General features: G+C 41.2%; 1 protein-coding gene across 3 annotated transcripts in view; it reads left to right on the top strand.

Moving 5' to 3' along the window:
• The window catches only part of LOC143359820 (cysteine-rich secretory protein 3), a 122120-nt gene that overhangs the window by 78158 nt on the left and 19508 nt on the right, over positions 1-24454 (top strand). For all 3 annotated transcript variants that reach the window (XM_076798097.1, XM_076798096.1, XM_076798095.1), the window contains one exon: positions 18080-18177. In XM_076798097.1, the coding sequence (XP_076654212.1) occupies positions 18096-18177 (82 nt within the window). In that variant the 5' untranslated portion in view covers positions 18080-18095. The remainder of the gene's footprint in view (positions 1-18079; positions 18178-24454) is intronic.

Raw genomic sequence — 24454 nt, 5'->3', positions numbered from 1 at the left:
GAGCGCGAGCAATGGTGTTCCGCGAGTTGCACGCACGTGGAACCGCCACCGCGCCGTTGAACGAGGCTCCCCTAAGCCCCGTATACAACACCAAAATCCCGTGGGTTCGCCGCAGTAACGTAAATGGGATGAGGTATTACGGTTCCCTAACGCGGAAACCGGGAACAGAGGCGGAGGGGGAAAGCTGCCGGAGCTGAAACAAAAGGGGAAGAGGGAAACTGGTTTACTAGTATGCGTATGTATTCGCGTACCACCGCTTTAGGTATTACTATCGAGCGCCGGCGACACTCGAGAAAATATTCACTTTCTGCGAGTACGGTCTACTCTACCGTCAGTGTTGGTCAAAATAATAAGACGCTTTACATACAGTTTAGTTTGTCCAACAAAAGCGTACCGGCGATATCTCTGGAAATATTAATTCCAATATTACGAACCAATTTCCTCCATTTCTACTCATTTTTTCCCACGGAACAAGCACCGACCTCTATATTCGTCGAATATGGTGAATTATTGGACAGTCGGTCAAAAGTCTCCATAGATACACCTTTTAAAATGATGTAACTTTTTACAAAGCGGACCTCGTGAATTTGTCTCGAGAATTTCAAAGAATTAGTTTATAGAAAGAAGGACATCGAGGAAAAACGTGTTGTGTAAAATTTTAACCCTTCGTCTCGACCGGGAGGGTAGTTATGGGGTAAAATGTCGTTCGACTCGAACAGGAATCGAACCTGTTGACACAGATGTCAACTGTTTTGGAAATATTGCTGTCGATAATGGGGTACACACTGCACAGTAAGATATAATGTGATGGAAGACTGCTGCACGCATCTATCATATCTTTTCCAAGTCGTAAAAGAAAGTCGGTATTCCATTAAATTGGATCGAAGTCGACATCCAATTAGGGGGAAAACATGGTTGTTACTCGATTGTGGTATACAGGGTATTCCAGCTGGAGCAGAAACGCGTGATAGCTACTACGCACCTTATTATTCGAGAGCAGCTGCTCTCAAGTACTCGATTGAAAATTCCCAATTTATTCGATTGGACGTCGTGGGAGCGTCTTACCCAACGCGTTCGTCGGATCCGACGTCGGTGGATTTGTTTCTTCTTCGGGATAAACCAGCATAAGTAGAGCTTGCTATTACATCGGTAGATTGTGGATTTCATGCATTTATAGCAGAATTAAATTACACTTATTCGTCTTTGTCATAAATGGTTGCATCGAATAGTAAATTTCTCTTATTCGTTCTTTGTTTCTCCTCGAAGGTGCTCGAACATTCCCATTATTATGGCCAGTGAGGAGGCGACTATAATTCACGTGAAATTTAGCAAAAACTTGAAGCAACCGAAGTTGCAGGAGACGCCGACCTCCCTTGCTTCAAGATTTATCGTTACTTTGATACGATTTCAAGTTTCCCCCGTTGAAGAAATTCCAGCCGCCTATATTATTATGCCAGGTAACAAATCAGTGCTCTTTGTTTCTATGCGAACGCGTTTGTATGCATAATAAGCGAACGGTTTTGCGGATTTTACTTCCCGTCTATGGGGTGTTCTGGAATGGTGGATTTCAAGAAACGATAATCTATAAATCATCTCTTGTGCTTAAGTTTATTGCCGCAGCAATTATAAACACTACAATTAAAAACCGGCACAAAAAACTTACTCTTATAATTTTAGTAGTTACAGGAACAACTGTTCAACAAATCGGAAACGTTTTCCTGACAAAAGTTTTTAACAAATTTATTTGTTCAAACATGTATTCTAAAAATCCTACGAAATCTGAATCAGTCTAATTTTGTCATTATTATAATATAAATTTTTATGTTTATAAAATGGACGATGTTAGAGCGATGGTTTTTAGAATTGGTCTGGCTTGATTCTAGATTGTTAATGGTTCTTGTAACTTTTGTCTACCAGGATCACAAAATTTTCGTAAATGTCAAATTCACTTTATCTTGTAAAGTGTTTTTAGAAAATGGCCGATGCTAGGGAGATGGCTTTTAGAATTGATCGGCCGTGACAGTGCTTTGGTGCCTTAGGTATACACGACACTCGATTTTATTGCGTTCTGCAAGCGCTGTTAGAGGGTGATGGTGGACAGCGCTTCTCTGTTTGGCGATGGACGCGAAAATTGAACGGCTCGGCGTACCAAACTTTCGCCGCACGCTGCCGCTTGACCTGGTTTTCATTACTTTTCGCCCCGATTGGTTTGCTTAATTTTAGAATGTTCTTTCAGACAAATAACGTACAAACGATAATTCACAACTTTTTCGAAATGTTCTATTTCGGATTCCTGCTCGGCCAATGGCAACACCACGCTCAACGGGACCTGTCGCCGAGCCGGAATCCGTCCGCTGTAACCGTACTCTGATTGGTCCTTGTTTTTCGTTAATACTTCTTTAACAAGGCCGCGGAGAATATTTTCATAAAGGAAAAAATTACTTCGAATTACCTCGGAAATCGCCCCTTTCAAGGAAGTACAACATTTTCGGAACACCCTGCATAATTGGTATCGTATGACTAACAAAAGCAGCGATTTGTATCGGGCTTTTTTGCTTCCGGTGTATGGAAATAGTGTGCATCGTTTATTTCGGAACAACCTTTGCACAGTGGACGGACGGATGCAATTGATTGCCGATGCAGACTTTGCTATTCCGAGCTACCCCTGGTGTTCCCGCTGTCTGAAATGAGACAGAACTGTCAGGCAGAGGAAGGAGCCTGGTGTAACAATGCAGGGAATCGGGAACGCGGCTGATCATTAACTTTCAAAAGGTGTCGATCGAATGCAAAAGACTGTGACACGTAGTTCGTTTACTTTTCGACGTTATTTATGCGAAACGAAGCTCTCGAAAGTGTTCCGTAAACTTTTTCACGAACATGAATCGAATATATTTAATATTCTGCCCCCTCTCCCCATAATAGTATTGGCCATAAATTATTCGTAAACCGGCATTTACTTACTGTCCCCAGTAGCAGGCTATTTATAAAGGGAAATTTCTCGGATATCGACGGATTCCGTTTGTGTAGCGATTCGTAAAATCTAAAGAAAGAATTTGCGTTCAAGAAGAGGGTTACACTCTATGTCACCGTAAAGGAATCGAATTCGAAGTATTTAAATGTTCCCCGTTATCCCATTTTATTCACTCTGGCATTTTTTTTTTCATTTCACTTTTTTCATTAAATACTTCTTTTCCGCTTTCCATTTTTATGCATTCTTTGGCCTTGCGATTATGATCCTTTATATATTCATATAGTTATCTTGGTATAGTATTTGTAATTTAATTATAAATATATATATATATACATTTTTTTTTTGTTTTGAATAGCATTAATCGATCGTCGCACAGCGAAATCCCTAATTTCTCAGTGCCCAGCTCAGTGGCTCGATCTCGAGCAGGATAATTTCCGAGTAAGTTTCGCTGGGAACAATTATTCACATCACAGTTGGTTGCGATTAAACCAAGAAACCAATAGTTGCCATCGAAACTTCGAGGCCGACAGTTACATTCCGACCAAGAAACCAAAAGTTGTAGTCAAATTTATGGCCGAAAGTTACTCCGTTAAATATCTTCTCACATAGAACTAGATCAACGCCTGCCTGCGAATTGTGCCATTGTTGCCATACTACCACGGTACACGCGCAACACACGAGGGTGACTCTATATCATAAAGTTTATTTGTTCCAGAGAACTAGCAATTTTGCGATGATTTCATAATATCACTTGTATCGTGTATTTTAAATGCATCTTTTAGAAGCAAGATGTCAGCAAGATTTTTTAATTCAGAGAGAACGCAAGAGGATTTTATCTTTTATGACTGTTTTTAAACAGGCAGGATTTACGAAGAAATTTTAATTCGGTCCGTCAGTGAGGATAATTGCATCTGTTACAGACATTTTAATTCATTAGAAAACATTTAACGTGTACATTTTCTGCATAGAAATGGTTTATATTAATCCTGTCCTGCAAAGATCGATATAAATCCTACAATCGGAGAACATTGTGTTAAAAACGTAGGAAAAGTACGATTTTATTTAATATGAACGTACTGTTGTCAGGAAAATCGAAATAGGTGGAAATTCCGAAACGAGAAAGCGGATTTTTCACGTACACGTGAGCTGGCATTGCATTGCATGTAATTTCTTCGAATGTTTCCAACTGAATCGTACTAAAACATTTGTTGCTAGACAATCTGTATCATTTTTTAAATGTCAGAACGAAGAATTAATGATAATTGCGAATGTCAACTTCTCAACAAAGCCGCTGAGAACATTTTCGCAAAGGGAAGAGTTACTTGAAACGAACTGAAGAAATGATGAATCATCGCTTTCGAGGAAGTACAACATTTTTGGGACACCCTGATTATCCTGATTTTTAGTCTATTTTTGATGCATCGAAAAAACGTAAATTGGTCAACACGGCGATGAATTTGTATAGATATGTGAACGCGAGGTCCAGATGTACGAAACAAGTGTTGTCATACCGCGCATTTAATTCGGCGCGCTCTTCCTTTGTAGAGCCGGGAGGGACGAAATATAGTTGAGCTCCATAGACATATAGGTCAGAAAAATTAAGAGCAGAGTCTGCGACGTGTGTTCGTATAATTTTAGAACGGTTCCGCTCTGTCGACTTCTTGGTCGAGACACTTTATGAAATTATTGTCGGGAAGAAACAGAAAATGTTCGCCGACCGGTTGTTCGCAGCTCCGCGGCTTTTTGGAACGAACGAACGCACAGTCGAGTTTCCTCGAGGAAGATTTATGTGCCGGGCCAAACTACGAAACGGAGTCTGCGTTTCTCAATTTTAGTTCTCTTAAGCATTCTAATCCGAAATGAAATACGACCGGCTGGCTTGATGGGGAAAAACCATTTTCCGTTTACCGTTACCCCCTTTCGGTACTGCGTCCATTATTCTGTTGCTCTGTTAGGCATAATTCTGTACGCTAAGTTTTTAGAATAGTTTTCTTTATTTTTCTTTCATTTACCGGTGACACTGATACAGGAAAGAAGATATTAACGTTAAATCAGCAGTTAATCCAATTCGTGTATCGCAGATACACAGCATTCGGTGAACAAGGATCTTTGTTGGACAAATTGTCTAGTAAATATTTCATACTAATAGCATAATTCTTCGAAACGGTACGTACTCGTAAAACATCGTCGAAATTTTGGTAAAACTTTTGCGACTTGCGCCTAAAGTATGGCACGAAATTCTTTACTACCTTCGTCGTTTCATTATTACGGCCTCATAAATGTTTACACAGCAACTTGAGCGTGGAGGATTGTAATTACGATAGGAGGAAAGTTAAACTCTAAGAATGCAATCATGATTTACGAGCATTTACTTCGAGAAGCTCGGTGCTGTGAACGTTGATCCATTTTTGATCTTAATTTTCTTAAGTTTGACAATTTCTTTAACACTCGCGTACGATGTAGAAACGCTTGGTTCAAAGCGATAATAAATAAATAAACGAATAAACAATTGGGTATGCAAATATTAATAGCTTTGCACATGTTCGGACTAAAAATATTGACATTATCGCCCCGTTAGAAGTCAACAGGTTCGATTCCTAAAGATCTTAAAATTTCAGGAGGATATTTTTGCTTCAAGCTGTGAATTACTAATTAATATATCGCGAAGATCCGATTCAATTAAATTTGAACGAATTGTCGGAGTTTATCGCATCACCCATGGAAAAATTAAATTATTATCAAACAAAACTATTCTCTCATATATTTCTATATATGTATGTACATATGTAGTACGTTCGCTGCCCCAATCTCCATGCTCAAATGAATTTAACGTTCGTTAACGATCTTCCAATTTTAGCTAAAATACAAGTTCTGCCTTTCAATCTATTTCGAACTTGCCATTTTTAGTATGTTTACGTTAAAAATGTAATTTCCCTCATTCCTCAACACGTAGAGTTGAATAATTCTGAACAGTTCTGTACGTTTCCTATTTTACGACGCCTGCTGATTCTCCATAGCAACGGGAAGTTTATTAATCCTGTGTAGCACGAACTATCCTCAACATGTTCAAAGCCGCAGGAATACCGAAACCGAAATTTCTATGAATCGGGTACACAACAACGATACCGATGTGGGGTACATGTGCAACGTTAATACAATTCCACCCCTTTTCCGATATATTCGGAAAAGGTGGCTGAATCGAAAAGTTTCTACATCTGCTAAAAAGATTGTTCGGTCAAACATTTGAATAATATTCTTTTGAATATTTTTGAGGTTTTTAGGATATCGAGTTTGATGAATTTCTTATTTATTCTTGTTGTTAGTTTGGTATAGTCGGAAAATGGTTGCGCATCTGAAACACGCCTCTGTTGCATAAAGACCGACCGTTTAATGATTTTCGAGATAGGTCCTCCTTGGATAGACGGTAAATTCGATAAAGTTACGTAACGACACACAAGTCTGGAGGTCCGTAATCTTCAGAGATTAATACTTCGGGGCTAGAGAAACGGGGTATCACGGCGGCGCGGCGCGGCGCGGCGCGGCTCGTCGCGTAGAGCGTTCGAATCCACGGGCATTCGAGTTCGGACGATATTTCACCCCTTCCATATTCATAGCGGTCAGGGTATTCGTTCGATCGACTTCGTGGACAGAAGTTCGGTGTTCGAATAGAGTGGACACCGGGCTCGCGCGGTGGCAGAGAGGCGTGGAGCCGATAGAGAGGAGAAAGAGGCGACCGCGTTACCAGGGGCCGGTATCGGAAAACAGGGCAAGTTCCTCGGACTGGTCCGTAACAGCCTCTCCCCCGCGAATTAATGGCCATTTGCTGCCGGGGACGTTATTTCGCCGATATTTTACTCGAATGAACGCGCATTGGAAAAAGTTTAGGTGGCCCGGTTTCGGACCCCCCAAAAGCAGCAAAGGGAGACCGTCAACGAGTGTCTCGGCCTCTTCCATTGTTCCCGTTCCCGTTCCCGTTCCCGTCGGCTCCGCGCTCTCGTTATGCTACTACTTTCTACTCTCTCTCTCTCTCTCTCTCTCTCTCTCTCTCTCTCTCTCTCTCTCTCTCTCTCTCTCTCTCTCTTCGTACCCTTTGCCGTCTCGCTCGTCCATTCGAGCTCCCTTTCTCACGCTGTTTCTCGTTATTCGGATATACCGGCGGCGGCCAATCGCGGATTTCTGTCCCTTTGTCTTCCTTCCGGGCTCCCTGGCCACGCGAAATGATCTCACGAGCTAACAAAGCATGAAACCGCGTCACGGAAACATCGATTTGCCTAGAAAAATACCAGGCAAAGGTCTCTGTCGACGGTTGTCTAGACAGGGTCGACTGTAGCCAACGGTTCGCCACCATTGTCGCGTTAACGCGTTCACTGCCATCGTGTACAGACCTCGCCAATTGCGAGGAGATATTTTATCGAAAAGTCAACTTTGTCGGGGCAATGTTTGCTCAATTTGTACTGCTTCTTGTGGGCATCTATGGGCATCGAACATGAAGAAGTTAATGAATAGACTGCGGATTTTATGCGTCTAGAGCATAAAGTTACAGTAAAAACGAGAATAACTCTCGAAGAAACACAAAATGTATTACACGTTGCATGGCCGGAAAGCAGGTATTATTTTAAATATTTGTCAGTAACAATTTTATTTCGATATTCCTTATAGCTCGAGAGTTATGTGGGCCGCGGCGCGGCGCGGCGCGGCGTGGCCGGATATCGATAACCGGTGATACTACGTTTTTTTACAATGAATAAAATAAAGCGGGTATGTACCATCAAACAAAAAATGTTGAACGACACAGGTAGATTCAGCAACGCAGGTAGATAACGGTACGAAGTAAAAATAATATTTTTCAGGATAAATTAAATACCGCGGTGCAGTATATTCGTTTTAAACAAATATTGAACTATGACAGCAACAACAGGAATACGTTACCTTCTTTCTACCAGTTTTCGTACCAAAAATTGCCACGTTTCTCTCGTAACGAGTTTAATTTCTCGTAACACCGTGTAACGCGTATCGGAACGATTTAAATGAAATTTGTCACAGTTATAATAATGGAAACTGAATTGTGGCCTTCGGGATAAAATATATAAAGTTTGCGCGACGGTCAATGCGTTAACACGTTCGCTACCGGCATCGCGTACTTGTCACGTTTACAATTTCAGCCGCACTCTCGGGGGCAGAAACAATTTAATAAAAGTCGTGAACGTGATTGTCGAATTAAAAATATCATCGTTTGTTTGTTACAAAACGGAATGGATAAGTAGAAAACATCTGACAAAAAATATTTAGGGTTAGGTCGGGTATCGATGCTATACATATGTACGTACACGTACGTATACGTATACGAGACGGTATCGAAAGCAGTAGCACTAGTGCTAATAACGTGTTACGCGATACCTGTTTGGTATCACAGCATTACCCTGGGGAATTTCGAGATATTGGTATTAACGAGTATGTCATTGAATTGGTCCCACTGCTACAGTTAGTACAATTGGCGTTAACGATAGTACTACGAAGCACTCGTTGAAGCGGTGTCCCCAAAAGAGTAGTGAGCAATCTTAACAATTTCATAATAAAGTCAAGTAAAATGTGCAGAAACAAAAATAACGAGTCCGACTCGATGTGCTAGTGCAAAGGGGTTAAAAGCGTCGAATGGAGTTATAAAACAAAATAGAAATAATCGAAGGTATCGAGCACCGTTATTAAAGCTGTTTCGAGTTAGCAGCCACGATTCCAGTAAATAATCATCATCCAAAATTCATATTAGCATATCGACGGCGTGATTGTTAATCTCCGCGCAGCATTCGCGAACCGATAAATATTTTCGCGTAGGATTTCCACGCGGAAAGGCCGAGTGCGCGAGTCTTTGGTAAATATTTTCATTCCATTCCATAAATGAAGCCGATATTCAACTGGATCGTGTACGTTGTGGTCGCGTGCCGCGGAACAGATCTCCGTTTCGCGGCATTACACACAGGCCTCGGTGGCCCAAAATCGTCGAAACACGGAAAATATACGGGGCATTGTTGTTTCAGCCATTCAACGCAAAAGTGGTCCAAGTCAATATTTGTTTTTAGAAAATAATATAAAACACTCGGTTTTAGTGGCCCGTCGCGTCGACCTAGTGTTAAAACTGTACTAAAATCTAGTAAAGCAAAATGTTGAAAAGACACGACGCGTAAACGTTATACGGTGTTGACATCTAGGCGCCACACCTGGATGACCGTTTGTAACTGCTTTGAATCCCTGCCGCACAGACAGGAGCAATCGGAGACGATCCGTTCGCGTCGTTCGTTCAGAGAATTTTCGAGAAGAGAACTTCCGATGGAGCTTTACCGTCGAACTCGTGATTCTCTTAATTACGAGAGCCTTTGACGGTAAAAGCCTGCCACAAAGACGACTCGCCGTCGAATCGAGCACAACGCCGTAATTAAATATCTACTTTAATATTTTTCCCGGAAAGGATTTTCGAAAGGACTTCCGGCAGAAGCACTGCCTCCCCCTTTGATTCACCGATTTAAGTATCGTTGGAAATGCTGGCGCGATTCAGCCGATCTAATGGAACTTGCTAAAACAGCGAATGAAATTACAGCGGCTTGTCTACTATAGCGAACAGTTTTTATCACCGAATAACTCTTCCATCGAGCGAATATTGTTTACGGTAAGCGATCTAATTATTAGAGCGACTTACACGTATTAATGGGTTCAGATCGAAGCAATCAATGTTTAACTCGTTGACTGCCATACATCTATAAAAGTTGCACAAAATCAGAACGATTTATTTAATAATATAGAAAATTAAAGATTTTTGCATCGATTGCAAGTTTTTATCATTTTGAGAAAACTGTTCATTCGACGGTGGTTTAACTGGTCTATCGATAGGGTACGTGTTACGTATGGTATTTCAGTAGACAAGGTGTGGTTTGATCAGACCCGGCCGACCATATACCGTTTGAACTACTTGCGCAGCGGCACATGACCGCAGTTCCCACCTTCGAGAATATAATCTACGTCGTCAGGACATAAAGCAAAGCGTCCAGCTTCTTACAAAGCATTCGCTTAAAGTTATTTCATTGCGAGATAATACTTGTAAAGATAATGCTTCAAATTTTGAATCGAATAACTTGGTGAAAGATTGGATAAAGGAATTTTAGTTACGCTGGTAGTGACAATCTTTGATTACCGCAATTTTCAAACAAATTTTTCTCTCAAAGTTACCGATCATTTTCTGCAACTAAACATTTCTCCATCCGAGATATTTTAGAGTACCTAGAAATAATGATTAAAACCGACGTATCAATGCTTATAATAATGTTTTTTAGTACTTTGAAACATACGAATACTCTTGCTGAAAAACTGTACGATGATTTAAAATCTAAACAGATTACATCCAATAAATAAGGGTGGCGTATGTAAAGTGAAAACTATTGTCTGCGTTTATGTGCATCTTTCTCTATTTTTCTTATGTGCGAATGTATTTTCTGGGCGTACTTTTCAAGTTTCACCACGTTTCAAATGAGATAAAAACTTCACCGAACTTTATTAAACTTTTTACTAAAACATGTTCACGATGACTATTTTTCCTTGGTCAGAAGGCTTCGTGGGATAAAAGTTTCTCGTTTCTGTGTACAGATGTGCTGTGCCTGCGATATAAAACAAGATAACCTCGTGTATATCAAGGTGTATTATATTTTTCCGAACTAACAATAACACTAATCCAACTTTTTTCTTCTTCTCAGCTCTTATTTAAAGTCGCATCAACTTTTTTGTTTTCAGCAACTAATCGTCCACGCTAGAAATATTGCCAATGTTTAAACTGTGACGGTTTCGTGGAAAATGATCGTACGACAATAAATTTCGACTCATTTTAAAGCTTTTATTTTCACGATATAGCGGACGAGACACTGCAGTCCGAATTTTTGAAAGGTTTTTGAAACGTTTGAATTTGCAACATTTTTGAAGAAAAATGGTTGTTCGGTTTCAAGTAAAAATGTCTTGCTACAGGAAAATGAACAAATGAATTTGCGAAAGTGGATTAAAATGGGTCCAGGCTTGCGGTACCATTTATTTTTACGAAATTATCACAGTTTAGATGCCGAGAATTTTTCGAGAATCGGACATACAGTTTCAGTACTTTTTGGATCCACTGTATATTCATCGCGTTTTAAGCGAGAACATGCTAAATATCGTCACGAGTTTATGAATAATTCGCTGTTTCCGCTTACCGTCCGATTCCAACAATTTCCACCGGTAACCCCGTGTAATTCATCGTTGCCTCGTTTCTCTAATTGGATAGATGCGGCTAAATAACCTACGATACGAAGGCATCGAGTAAAACGCGGCTGGATGTGTGTACATTTATTTCATGGGGGGAAAAAGGGGGCTGCGCGCGACGCTGTTCGGAACGCGGGGCGAAATTAATTTTCGTTTGAGTTATGGCTCGCTGCCGCGGTAACTTTTTGCATATCACGACGTACAATGATCTCGCATTAAGAATTTGCATTTCGACATCAATATTGTTTTTACGCGTATCTGGCTTTTGTTTCAAATAAACATTATTCAAATATCTCTGAAATAAATGTTAAAAGATCGAAATATATGTATATGCTTTCTTCTCTCGTATGGTTTGAACCAACGAATAAATAGTAATGATAATACATCGGCTTCCCTCGTGATTAAAAACACACTATGGTATCGACGATCTAGAGAAACGGAGCGTGTCTGAATATTTTTTGGATCCACTGTAGAACGGTTCGCCGTGCAAAATAATAGCACGCTCGCCAAACTAAAATACATTCTTCCTTGCGCCATCCAGTTTCTAAACCATCGACAAAACATACAGTTTTACCCGTAACCGGATAGCTTGACCCCCTCGACCCGGACAATTGCAAATAAAAAAGCCGTGTCAACAACGTTCCCAAGAACTTGTCTCGCAGAAATTTCATCAAGCTCAGCCTCATAAAAATTGTACACAGGCTCGGTGTGTTTCCTCGTGAGTCTAGTTACTCGTAACTGCTTCTTTATTCTCGCAGCTTGTCCGGCAGTGCTCACTGCACGGTTTGCCTTTCTTATTTCGCGCTGGAAGCTGTGTTGATTTTACCGCGAATTGTTCCATTCGTTTCTCATTAGTTTCGTTGGCTAGATTTTTTTTTCTTTCTCTCGTGCTCGAGGCGTTCCGATCTTTGGAGGGTCGCTACCCTTCTTGCACCTGCGGCCTAAATTTCTACAATTACGGGACTGACCGACGTGGTATCGACTCCGTAAAAAGTCCGTGCGCGCGCGCACGCGCGCGAGAGAGAGAGAGAGAGAGAGAGAGAGAGAGAGAGAGAGAGAGAGAGAGAGAGAGAGAGAGAGAGAGAGAGACAAAGGAGCGAAAAGGACAAAGACGCTTTTGTTCGCTCGACAAGTAAACGTCGTCCAATTTCAGAGTGACGGTTCTCCTTCGGGGAGGCTCCTCCTCCATGCATATATGAAATCCTGGTCGCAATAAAGTTCACCGGTCGGAAGAGGTGCTCGGAATCGAACGTCAAAGATATTTTTCGTCTTCGCGTTCCTGTCCCGTCGACTATGCAGGCGCTTTTACGTCTTCAGCTTTTTATTCTATCCCTCCACGGCGGAATTTGACCTTTCACGAATCGAACCAGTAGTTGGTTCGCGGCAGCGCATGCAAAAGTGGTTTAAGACATAGAGAGCAGATATGTACGCGCGTTCTCTCCCTCTGTATCGCGTCGTTTCACCATTTTCGGCGAGTTCTCGCCGGCTTCTGATCGGTCGGGCCTGAAATCGAGACGCGATACGGACTCGTGGAAGAACCATTTGCTCTTCGGTATCGTACGCTGAATATGCGTAACAGTACCTTAAGCGACGAATATTTGCTCGAATTTCAGGCTTCCCACGCCCCGTATCCGCTCCCGGTGAACACTCGGAAGAACATGGGAATTTCGTTTGCTGAATAAGCAGACTGGATCTGGTAAAGCGCAACATCGGATCGAAACCGTATATTGACTGATCGAACTGGGAATCTCGGGCGGTTCATGTTTTTCGGGGAATGGGGGGGGGGGGGCGTTATGGTTGTTTTCACTCTACGTAGAGACGCTCGTCGGAGTATGAGAGAATAGAATGGTTATGTTCGCGACGTCTAACTGGTAAACGAAATGTCCGCAGTCGCTGATCAAATCATTGTAATCGGAGATAACATTTATTTGAATCCTGCATTACTCGCGATCAAATCTGAATATTTAATATTTTCAACAAATTCTGTATGCAATCTTCTGTGGTTAAATCTGAACAAATTACGGCGAAACTTTGATACTGTTTCTATTAAAAGAAAGAAAATGGAAATTTTGTGAAGTTAGTTTGAAATGCGTACGAAATAAGACTTTGCCCGTAGACAAGATTAAAATTTCATGGTGTCGCCCGGAAGCCCTAGGGTGTCGTTCCAGGGAAAACCATATCGATATTTGGAAGAGTCGATTTTTGCCTTTCATAAAACCGGTGGACTTTTTGTTAGAAAGCAAAACTGTGCTTTCAAATGTTGTTCAATTGATCATAGACCGGTGGCATGTAAAGAAGTGACCGGCAAAGCGAAATTTTCTCAAATTTTCTCCGCTACCGACCTCAAGGAAACTGACAGAGTCCAGTTTCTTTTGGATCACAGCTCGTACGAGTAGCCAACAACGCAGGAAAGCAACGCGTAACGATAGGATCCGAGTCGACCGAGCGCGTTGGCGCGGAAAATTGCGTGCGTGCGCCACGCCCTCTGGTCCGGGTTTTCACGGGCCAGCTCGCGTCTCATTAATCACAATTCTCCGCTTCACCAGGAAATTTCATTATTTCTCGAACGCGGAACGGGAATGTCCACCGGCCGCGCAATGGCAGCGTCGTCGTCGATGGCCGCGCCGAATGGTATCAAAGGTGAATGGCACAAACGAAGACGGATCGTGTTAAGCGTAATCGGGAAAGCAGGGCTCTCGCGATCGGCTGAATCGAATTTTCCAACGACAGGACGTTTCTGGCGCGCCAGTTCCGGACACCTCGCCAGCCCGCGTGGAAAACGAGCCGATTACGAATACGACCTGCCATCGATTAGTCTTTCGTTCGTTCGTATACGACACGATGACCTCCAAGGCCATACAAGGTCAGAACTGGAGTTCTATGTTAGAGACTTTGACGCATTTATAGTAAATTTTAGAATGAATCAACGGGGAGGAATTAATGCCGTGATTTCAATTTTACGATAGTAATACGTTCAAACGAAGAGATTGTACAATAAGAAAAACTAGAACACGTTCAGAATATAATTCTGTTTGACTGTACCTCGCAGGTCAGTTTTCACTCGCACGACTTCCTCCGGACTGCTCCTTTTCAAAGGAGCAAACGCCTTCGTACCCTTCACGCTCGCGCACACTCAGTTTCGCGATTCCCTAAAAGTAAACGAAGTTGGCTATTTCTTTTTTAGTTAGTTAGTTATTTTAACACTTTTGCCGCCACCGTTTCTTTCGATAACGTTCCTTGTAGCCATTCTTATTATTCGCTACATATCCTTTTCGTGAAACATTAAAAGTATTTAACAGACAGATCTCATTTATAATATGCTCTAAATTCGTTTCGTAAAATATTAAAAGCATTTAGCAGACAAATTTAATTTGTATGCTATACATTCTTTTTATAACGCATTAAAACGACCGAGAGATCGATTAAACTTCCTGATTGTTATTCCACGCGGTACCGTTTCGAATAAAAAATGTAGCCAAACTTAATTCGATTTCACTGGTGCCGCAACTGAATAATATCTAATAATATCAGCGACTTTCCAGTTAATATCTAGATCAGAGCCGAGCATTTCGTGCCTTATTCAGGCTGCTTTGCTAGCAGCCGCGACGGACCATTCCGTGTAATTGAGCTTATATTTTCGCGAGGTACTCGTGGCGAAGTACTCATTAAAGAAAGCCTCTTACCAGGGCTTCTTATCTCGACTCTTTTCGCGAGGAAACGACCTCGCGTGCTCGTATCCGCTTCGGATAGGCGGTCGTACGTGCGGGAAAACGGAATGTCTCTTGTCAGACGAAAAGTAAAGCAGTCTGCCAGAAAAGAGCAGGAAATGAAAATATAGAGGACCTATAGGGGCGGCGCGGCGGGTGTTAAAGAAGCGATCCGAGGGAAAGACGGGGACGAGGGGATCTCGATGTAATTGCTCGATCGCTTTCTCGATAAAAATCGAATGCTCCCGCGGTGAGGTGAACCTTCCACGCTCTTTCAGATAGCTCTCTATTGAACAACCCCCGTCCCCCCAACCCCCTTTACCCTCGGCGTACAGATGCGACGGTAGATAAATTATTATTTATGTCTTCCCTTGTACGCTCCCTTTTGAATATTATACCCGTATCGAACTTTCCATTTTGCTACGCCACCGCGCTTTGATTTTCGCCCGAGAAAGAATGTAAAGTCAATATTAGTCGACGTTACGCGGTCCTCGAATCATGTAAAATCACCGTTTGCTTTCAAAAGAGACTCTGCCGTTCCGAGTTTCGCTCTTTGCAAGAATAATCATGGAGGTTCTTCCTTTGATATTTACTTTTTTACGTGTCACTCATTTTGTCTTGTCTCGATCCATTGTAATTTGATGCGTGCAAGAAATTTTGTCTGGTTTTATTATAGTTTAATATGCGACAGAAATTCTGTAAAGTATAATCTTTGTGTCTGCTCTAGATTCCACAGTCTGGTAACAGTGAATAAACGATGCCCAAGAAATTTGTCTGGTTGTTGACATTTAATCGAAATTCAGTTGATTCGTCTAGTCGATAGACACTCGAATAGATGCTGAATTTGTCTGCACATCTCCTTTTTCCATTTGTGGCGCGGATATTCGGCAGAATGTTTAAAAACGCGGCAGCTTTCACATTGGAGACCAGTGACGCTTGAGTGCACTTCGTAGGTTGGAGTCCCACTTCCATTTTTTCTCTTTTCGACGTTCCGAAAGTCGCTTCACCTTTTTCGAGATACGTGTCTCGCTTCGAAAACCTTTTACTACACTAGAATTTATTGTATCAAAGCGAGACTTCTTAACGTTCCAGCATGGAAAACACAGTTTATTGAAAACAGCGACTCGGTAATTATCTACATTTTTTTTTTTATTAAGATTCCATCGCTATTATCCTATAGCAATACCGACAATTCCTGTTTTGCAACCAAATCGTGTAAATGTTATTTAGAGTCTCATCGAATCAGACATTCGTGAAAATATTTATCCACGTTTTATGTAATAAATACTGTCGATAATACAATTGTTGTCAGTTTACTGCAATGTACCTATGTACATACGCACTGATACTTCATGTTTTTCTATACAAAGTTTGTCAAGCTCGATTCGGCGAAATGTTGATTGATTGGTAAAAATCATGGTTGTAAACAACTATTTACTATACGTACAGGGTGTTTCCGAAATCATGGTACAAGCCAACAGGTAGTGATTCTACATGGAGAAACGTGCTGTGCAGAAATCGTGAGTGGAGGAGGGACTCCCCTACCGCTAAACCGACACCAATACTCTTCTTAAACGCATCGCTTCTTGGCACTCCGTTCCGGTTTGAAAAAACCGGAGATCTTGTTTATGAGGTTGTGGATCCCCCGCAGGCCTATACGCAAACATTTTAGGGTAGTCGCCAGCCAGATACCGCAGACTCTGCGCGTTGACCCGTCCGATAACGAAAGCTCCAAAATGGACTCTCGGGCACACCGATTTCACCGTGGATAAAAAATTTTCCTGGGGCTCGACATCGCGAAAAGCTGCCGTGTCGTGCCGTGCCGTGCCGTGCCGTGCCGTGCTGTCTCTCTTCTTCTCGCGAAAAATCTCGCATCTTGTTGGACACGGGAAATATCGTTCGGGACATGCTCTACCGTGCCGACGAACGACGAACGACGAACGCGTCCGTGTACCGTTACGGAATATAGCGATCGCCCCCGCTCTGTGTTTTGAATTTAAATCGCGCTCGAAATGTCTCGACCGGATTTGCCCGGCGAAATGAGGACGCCCACGTTTTTCCTGTTAAATAATAACGGGACAAATTGAGCTTCTGCGGCGCGTGATTGCGATTCATTTGACGCTCGTCGATCAGTTAAACGAATGGAATTGTTTCGCTCGCGAAGTCGTTCTGATCGAGTTATCCCTCGGCTTTTTTTCCCCTCTGTCGAGCGACGAACGCGCATCACCATATTTAACCAAAGCGTGACATTTCCGGAAAGTTGCCTTTCCGTAGAGCTGCTACAAACGATCAGGATCACTGGGCTGTTCAATCTTTCTTTCTTTCTTCCTTTCTTTTTTGTTGGTTTCTTTTTCGGTGGGTAGTAAATAAATAAAGTGACCTCGATCTTGAAAAAATTAGGAGATTCTCGTTCAGCAATAATTCTAACGAAAATACTGAGAAGGCGAAAGTGTTTGAATATCTTGAAAATTTTAAAATTTGAACTCAATTATTCGCAAAACGAATAAATGAATCGAGTTTTGTACGTTTATCGTGTTATGCCGCAGATGCAGTAATCCATTGCAATAAATTGTTGCAAACGAATGCGATTTCGTCCGTTGTACTCGTGAAACGTTGAATCAGCGAATGACATACCTTTTGATGGAGGATGTAAATCCCTTCAAGAGCATGCAACAAGTTATTCGTTATTCCATTATAAATTATTCGGTAGATATTTTGCCAGTACTGGGATAAACAAAAGTTCAAATTATCGATAATCTAACAAAATATTAATAATCGACCATATTATTGCTCTTTCTCGGATAGTTAAACATTAATTATTTATTCTCTGGTGTCGATACTTTATTTACTCGCTATCCTTTTATACGTTCTACAAGAACCGATCAAGAAATAGTATTTCTGTACAACGTAAGCAACGGCCACGAAGTTTTCTCACGTGTGTATATATGTATGGAGGCATTACCGTAGCAATCGTTCTGCTTGCGATTTCATCGTAAAATAGCTTCGATTCCCCTTTTTCGCCGTCCCCGAAATTGATTTATTCGATCAAGATTCTACTACGCTCTCCGAGTTTTAAATTTTCTTATGGTGTTCTTTATGGGATAACAAGTTTTCTGGTGTGTTGCAGGTCGTAATCGGAAATTATGAGGTGGCTGTGGATTATCGTGCTGATAGCTTTGGCGCTGCCGGCGGCCGTGCCACGGAAGACGCATCGCAGCAAACCCAGTAAAGTATCATTTATTTTAATTACTCGTGGCTTCCATTTTCTTTCCTCTTTTTAAAGGAACAATGACTACGCAGAACTATTAAGTATATTCGATCATTGTGTTCGTACGTTCTCTCACGGTACTCTGCTCGAGGAATCGATTTACGTGAAAATATTGCGCGCAACTTTAGTATACGCTTTACGCTCCGAATTACGTTGCCTCTAGTACTCACAATTGGTACGACTACATTTATGCGTTCAATATCGAATGGATTCACGATGAAACGCCCGCGAAGTTTTATGCGACAGTCGAGTGCAATTTATTTTCAGCATTTAAAATAACTACATTTATTTCACGTAATTTCGTGTTTTTTAAACAAATTATTCACGGAAGGGTAGCGATCACGATACTCTCACCGCCCGCGCCGCAAATGTGTATTCACGTTTGCATCGCATTCCTGATTTTATGAAAATGAAAGCACACGATGCATCGAACAAGTTGTTAGCATACCTCATTCTCGAGTCGAAAATCATTTTTGCTGAAATGTAATTTGTAAAATTTGCCTCGAAGTGTTTTGTTTTAACTCACCGTTTTAAATATATAGCCCGGCTTATATATTTAATAATTAACGTAACAGGATACGATTCTTTTTGAGATTGATACTGACTATAAGAATTACCGCTCGTTAAGCGACGCGCAACGGTCACCACATACCAACATGGCGTCGCCGTTACCCGCCAAAAACGTTGAAAATCGCACGTCTTTACTTTTATGCACGCATAACTTTTGAACCGGTGATCTCCTAGGATTTAAACTTGGATTTTGAAAAAAAAGTGACAAATTTGTGGTTTCCCGAAGTAAAGTTTAACCGAAACATGTTATAACACTTTCGATTCCAAATAAAAATTGGTTAATTTAAGTATGAGGCGAACACCGATCAGCTTCACCCAATTTATTGAACAATAAACGTAAACGTGATAAGAGTATCACGCGCGTTCGCGTATACTCCAAGTACCCTAGAACGTTCAAGTCCGATGACGGATCGGCCGCAAAAGTTTGCGAGATTTCCAAGAAGAGGAAAGGGAACAACGACCAGTGAAAAATGGAAAAGATAGATAGCAAACGAAGAAGTGATGAGACGCAGGAAATCTCGGAGAAAGTGGAGAGGCAATAAATTTAGTGGCGTTAAAGTTATCGTTCGAGTAAACGAGGTCGTCGAATGTTTCAGAAATCAAAGAGGATCGTCAACGTCATTTTGTATATCTAAACGTGCTTGAATGAAAAGAAATATGGCAGTCGTTGAAACAATATAATCTCCTAAAATTATAAAAAATATTGTTTTCAGTTTGATTGGCTACAGCAGACGGATTCCGCGACGGAGTCGGCGATAAGTCCCGCCGAGCGTAGCGTTGGCATTCGTCGAGCCGGAAAAAGGAATCCGGAAACCGTCTGCTGTAGCCGCGCCCTGATTCGTTGCTCTACTATTTCATGAAATTTCTCTGCCTTTGATTTTCGGAAATTAATCAATTCGGCAAATAACAATGCGATTTCTTCCAGTAACAACAGACTGTGGCGTTCAAGAAAAAGAGTGAAATTATTTTTACTTTTTAAGGGAAAACGATATAGAACGCCGGAATAGGTTTCTTTACTTGCAGAAACATTCGTTACGCGCAGCTGCTACGCAGACCTTAAACTTCGTCGCCTCTAATTTTGAAGCGAAGAAAAAGTGCCGATATAAAGTTGCTGTAAACAATGTGCTCCAACTTTTGCGACCGAAATCTATGCGGGTGTTTTTGGTCATGGCAAAAGAAAATATTCACGATATCCCAGTTGAACTCGCTTGTTTCCACATTTTATGTTCAAGCCGATGCTTCACACTGTTAGTAAATGTACACATCAAAGTGGCTTTGTAGCTTTGCCTGGAATATTTACCAGAAATGCGACTTGAGATACTTTATTCTATTTCGTAGATTAAAACCAAATACTGAAACAACAAGCGTTAAATGGAAAATGTTAAGTGCTAATATTTTTGATTTTCCAACTCTTTCAAAAGTCAACGTTAATAAGTGAAAGAACAGAAACTATGTTTATTACTTACTGTTTCATCCACTGTATCTACTTTTGCGCATAGTCGCCTCCGTTCGCCACACATTCCACCGGACGATGGACAAGTTCCTGAAACTTGTTATCGAACAGTTCTTCACAGTTCTTTCCAAGTCTTTATTGGTTTCAAACCAGTGCTGTACTTCCGAAGGTGTTCCAGGCAATGCCTTTCGCTGCGAGAAATTCGATCACCGCGTGTTGCTTGAACCGTACAACCTCTTCGACCAATCGTTTCGCTAAACGCTTTCGCTAAGCTATTATATCAGAAACGTCGCGGAACATTTAAATTCTTTAAATTTTTTTTTGCATTTTTGTCGTAATCGCACAAAATTTCAATTTTGACGTCGATGGTGTAAAATAAACCTTCAAAATTGGGGCTGAGAAAGCGAGTTTTAATTTTGTAAAGTTTCTTTGAATTTTAGTATAACGAATTGAACTGTGCAAACGAATTTCCAAAAGCTGAGTTTGTTTAGAAGCGCGCATAAAAGCTAGATTTCATAGTAATCTTCATGGTCAAACATACATACGTTTCGTGTGAAAAGTGTACCCAAAATACGAATAAAATGGAATCTTCGTTTCTGCGTTGAAACGTACCGTTACCACACTGAATTTACATAAAAAATTGCATTGCCTCTATCTCACCGACCGAATTTTATTGGACAGCTTCGTGTCGTGTAAACAACAGTTAACCGTGAACAGGACGGTTTACGGGAAACGTGAAATTATCTGTCGTTCAAACGATCTACGAATCAACGCATCCACATTATCAACCAGTGGTTAAGCGGTCGGCCGTAAGCAACGATAACTTGATCTCCCTGTAAATTAGCCGCAACCCTAATTTATTGGGGGACCCTAGGAATTCGTGGGATCAGATGTTATCCACTTGTATCTTGATAAAATCTCGGCGTGAACAATCTCTGACCCTAATTTAACATTTGAGCCGGTCTCGGCTCGGCTTCGAGCTAAAGTGAATAGCCCCGCTTTCAAGTTGGGGTCAAATACTTGATCCTTCTTAGGGATCGAAACAAAGTTTCAGGAATTATTCATTGCTCGGCTACGTTTATCTTCGCCGAGAATTAACAAGGACAGTTTCGTTCATCTAGTACGGAAATTTTCGTGGAAACCTGCCACATACACAAGGACGCGTTAAGGGGAATTATTATTACTATGATTATTAATTTATTAATATTATCTTTATGAAAAGCAGTCAGAGCCGACACAGGTTTCTACTTAAACTCTGCTCAATGTCCCCATTAATTTTATTTCTATTTAAATTCTGTTTCGGTAAATGATTTATCCAAAAACAATAAATGTTTAGTTCGGTGCGGTCGATGCTTCTCTGCTACTACCAGCTCTATCAAACTTGAGACATTCGTTGGATGTATTAGAATAAAGAAAATGTTAAACATTGGACCGCGTAAAAAGTAAAAATGTAAAAGACACAGATTCGGCACGTGCACAGCGCTAAACGGGTAATATGGAATGACGAGACCGTAATGCGTTGAAATAAATGTTACCGAAAATTTGCATATTCCACAGTCTCCTCTGCGACTGTAACATAGTTGTATCATGAACTCGCCACGAATTTACTTCGTCACCGCGTGTCGTCGTGGTTGGTTCAGCTTCACATTTAAGTAAATATGAATCGCGAATTTCTTTGTCCGCACGAATTCGACGAGTGTTACCGCGTCGGGAAATTCGCCGCCGCGCAGCGCCGCGCCGAGCGAAATGAACGACAGATCCTCTCTCCCTCCCCTCTCCCTTGCCCACCCCCCCCCCCCCTACAGAGAACGTAGGAACATTTTTCGGCGAACTTCTCTGCGAATCCGTCGAGGTTCACGGGCAAAAAATTCGGAGGAAATTATGAGGCCGGGTTTACATTGAATCTCGCTGGTTATAAATAGACGCGCGTGTACGTCCTCCGGGCATTTCTGCTGCCACGAAAATTGTAGTTACATTAGGCGAAATTGGATGATCATTTTGTAAGAAATTCCCTGAAAAGTGGCATTGTAGTGTCACGTTCGCGAAGCGGTTATTAAATTACAACCTCGAGTACCTAACGTTATTTTATAACTTGCAAAACGTAAATGTTATACGAAGAGCATCGCAGCTTTTATTGTCATATTCGTGTGAATGTGAATTTTTCGAGATTTTCTCTTTAGACCCGTCCGAAGCACCATTGAAACTTACTATACTAGAATTCATAAGAATTCCTGAATTAGTACACGTCTAAAAATGAAAATGAAGCATTTTTCATCGATCGATAGAATTTCTCATTGAAGAATAGTTTGGATACTTTTGAGCAGCATTGCTCAAAAAGCGGAATAGTGGATCGTCGAGAGTTGGCGAAGCAGCAGCTAACACTGCGAGGAAAAGTAATGGAGATTGAGGTTTGTTGGGAAGGGAGTAGAGCCGAGAGAAGATTTCATAGCAAACAGGTGACTTCGCATAAGAAATTTAGATCGTCGAGATATGCGGGTAGCCAAAACTATCGAGTCTAGAACCGAGAATCCTTGTCGGATTCGGGTCGAGATCCGAAAACTTTCGAAACGCGTGCACACACACCACACACGTACTTAAGGATAAAAGGCACGGTTCGGAAACCTGTGTAATAGAAAAGAGATTTCGATGTATTTTCGGCGTTTTACCAGATTTTATTTTCTATTTCTGTTTTTTCAAACATTCACGCTCTACGATCAAGATCATCGAATATTGTTGTTCCTCGGTTACGTGCTCTCTGGGATATCGTACGTCGTAAACTTGTTCTATCGTTTCGCAACAAGTCGCTGGCACAGGTTCCACAATAAATTTCTGACCCCATTCGGTAGAAATATCGATAGCATTATTCATCCTTTTTGGAAATATTGATTTTTTGAGGGTGTACTTTAGCTTCTGTTTACGTCTTCGGCACATTTATAACTTCAGAGACACGGAATCCTAGGCATTATTTATCAAAACTCGGTTCCCGATGCTGCGACATGCGGGATTCTGTAATATATTGTATCTTTTAACCTCCTCTACGCATTGTTAAAAGTTTTTGGTTTTACATATACAAGCTGTTTCGGGGTGAGCAACGTGGCCGATGTTCTTACGAAAACTACTTTCAGATGTGCTCGCCTTCACCCGATGAATTATCGTCCAGCGAGTAATTGCTAAAGTAAATTCGGGACAGCGGTTGCCAGTGACTAATTTGAAATGTAGGGTGTTCCTGGTAAATCGGACCTTCGGTGTTTTAAATGCGATGCTATATGTTTTTTAATGTCGTATGAAATCGTTGGTAAAGACGAATTATACAAGGTCAGGAAAGTTAATTGAGTTAAGTTAATTAAGATGTGGGCCACCCGAGTGCAACTATTTTTAGTTCTCTCTCGTGTAGGAAATTAACGAGGACAAAGAAATTGTAATCGTTGCAGCTGTGTAAAAAATTCGTACGACAAAGCGACAATGAAACTCTTAATGTTCTTTGTAAAGGACTTGCGAACAAGAGCACTCGGCAAATGCAGCTGCTTAGCGTGCTCGGTGCGTAGTAAGTTCTCTGTTAGGACATCGTGATTAGATGTTCGATTTGTGGATACAGGAATTCTCGCTAACAATGGTTCGAACCCCCTAATAGAGATTACGGAAGGATTACCATAGCATAGTATGCAGAGTACGAGGACTATGCCGAGTCCAAGAGATGATACGCCAAAGACAATCGAACGTTGGATCTTGTACGATCTCTGTGCGAAAACGATATGTATAAGTATTCTGTTTAGGAAAATTTAATCAACGTAGTTCGAATGAAAGAAACTCAATGAAATGGACACATTAATTTTGCTCCGGACTTATTCAAGGGAAACGTAAAAGAAATTGAAATTCCAATCGAATTGAATATGGATTGTGCATCAAATCGAACGCTTGTAATTTTCTCACCTCGAAAATGTAGTTGTAATTATGAACAAAATTATATAATTCCTACTGTGAAATGCGGTAAAACTGAGATTCTATCTGCTCGCGTGCATAATTAATTCTACGGGAAATTGTGTGAAAACATTCTTCGTTATAAATCTCGCTTTCGAGAATATCCGAACCAAAAATTTGCCGAAAACATTTTCATTTGGCTACGTCCCAATAGAATACGCGAACTCAATTTTTTACAATTTGAAGCCTTACAAAAATTCTACTTTTTATTTATTTTCGCACGTAGAACAACC

The sequence above is a fragment of the Halictus rubicundus genome, chromosome 12, assembly GCF_050948215.1.
Source record: "Halictus rubicundus isolate RS-2024b chromosome 12, iyHalRubi1_principal, whole genome shotgun sequence".
Taxonomy (NCBI): Eukaryota; Metazoa; Arthropoda; class Insecta; order Hymenoptera; family Halictidae; genus Halictus; species Halictus rubicundus.
Note: the sequence above shows the minus strand (reverse complement) of the source record. Positions and strands in the feature narration are given on the sequence as shown.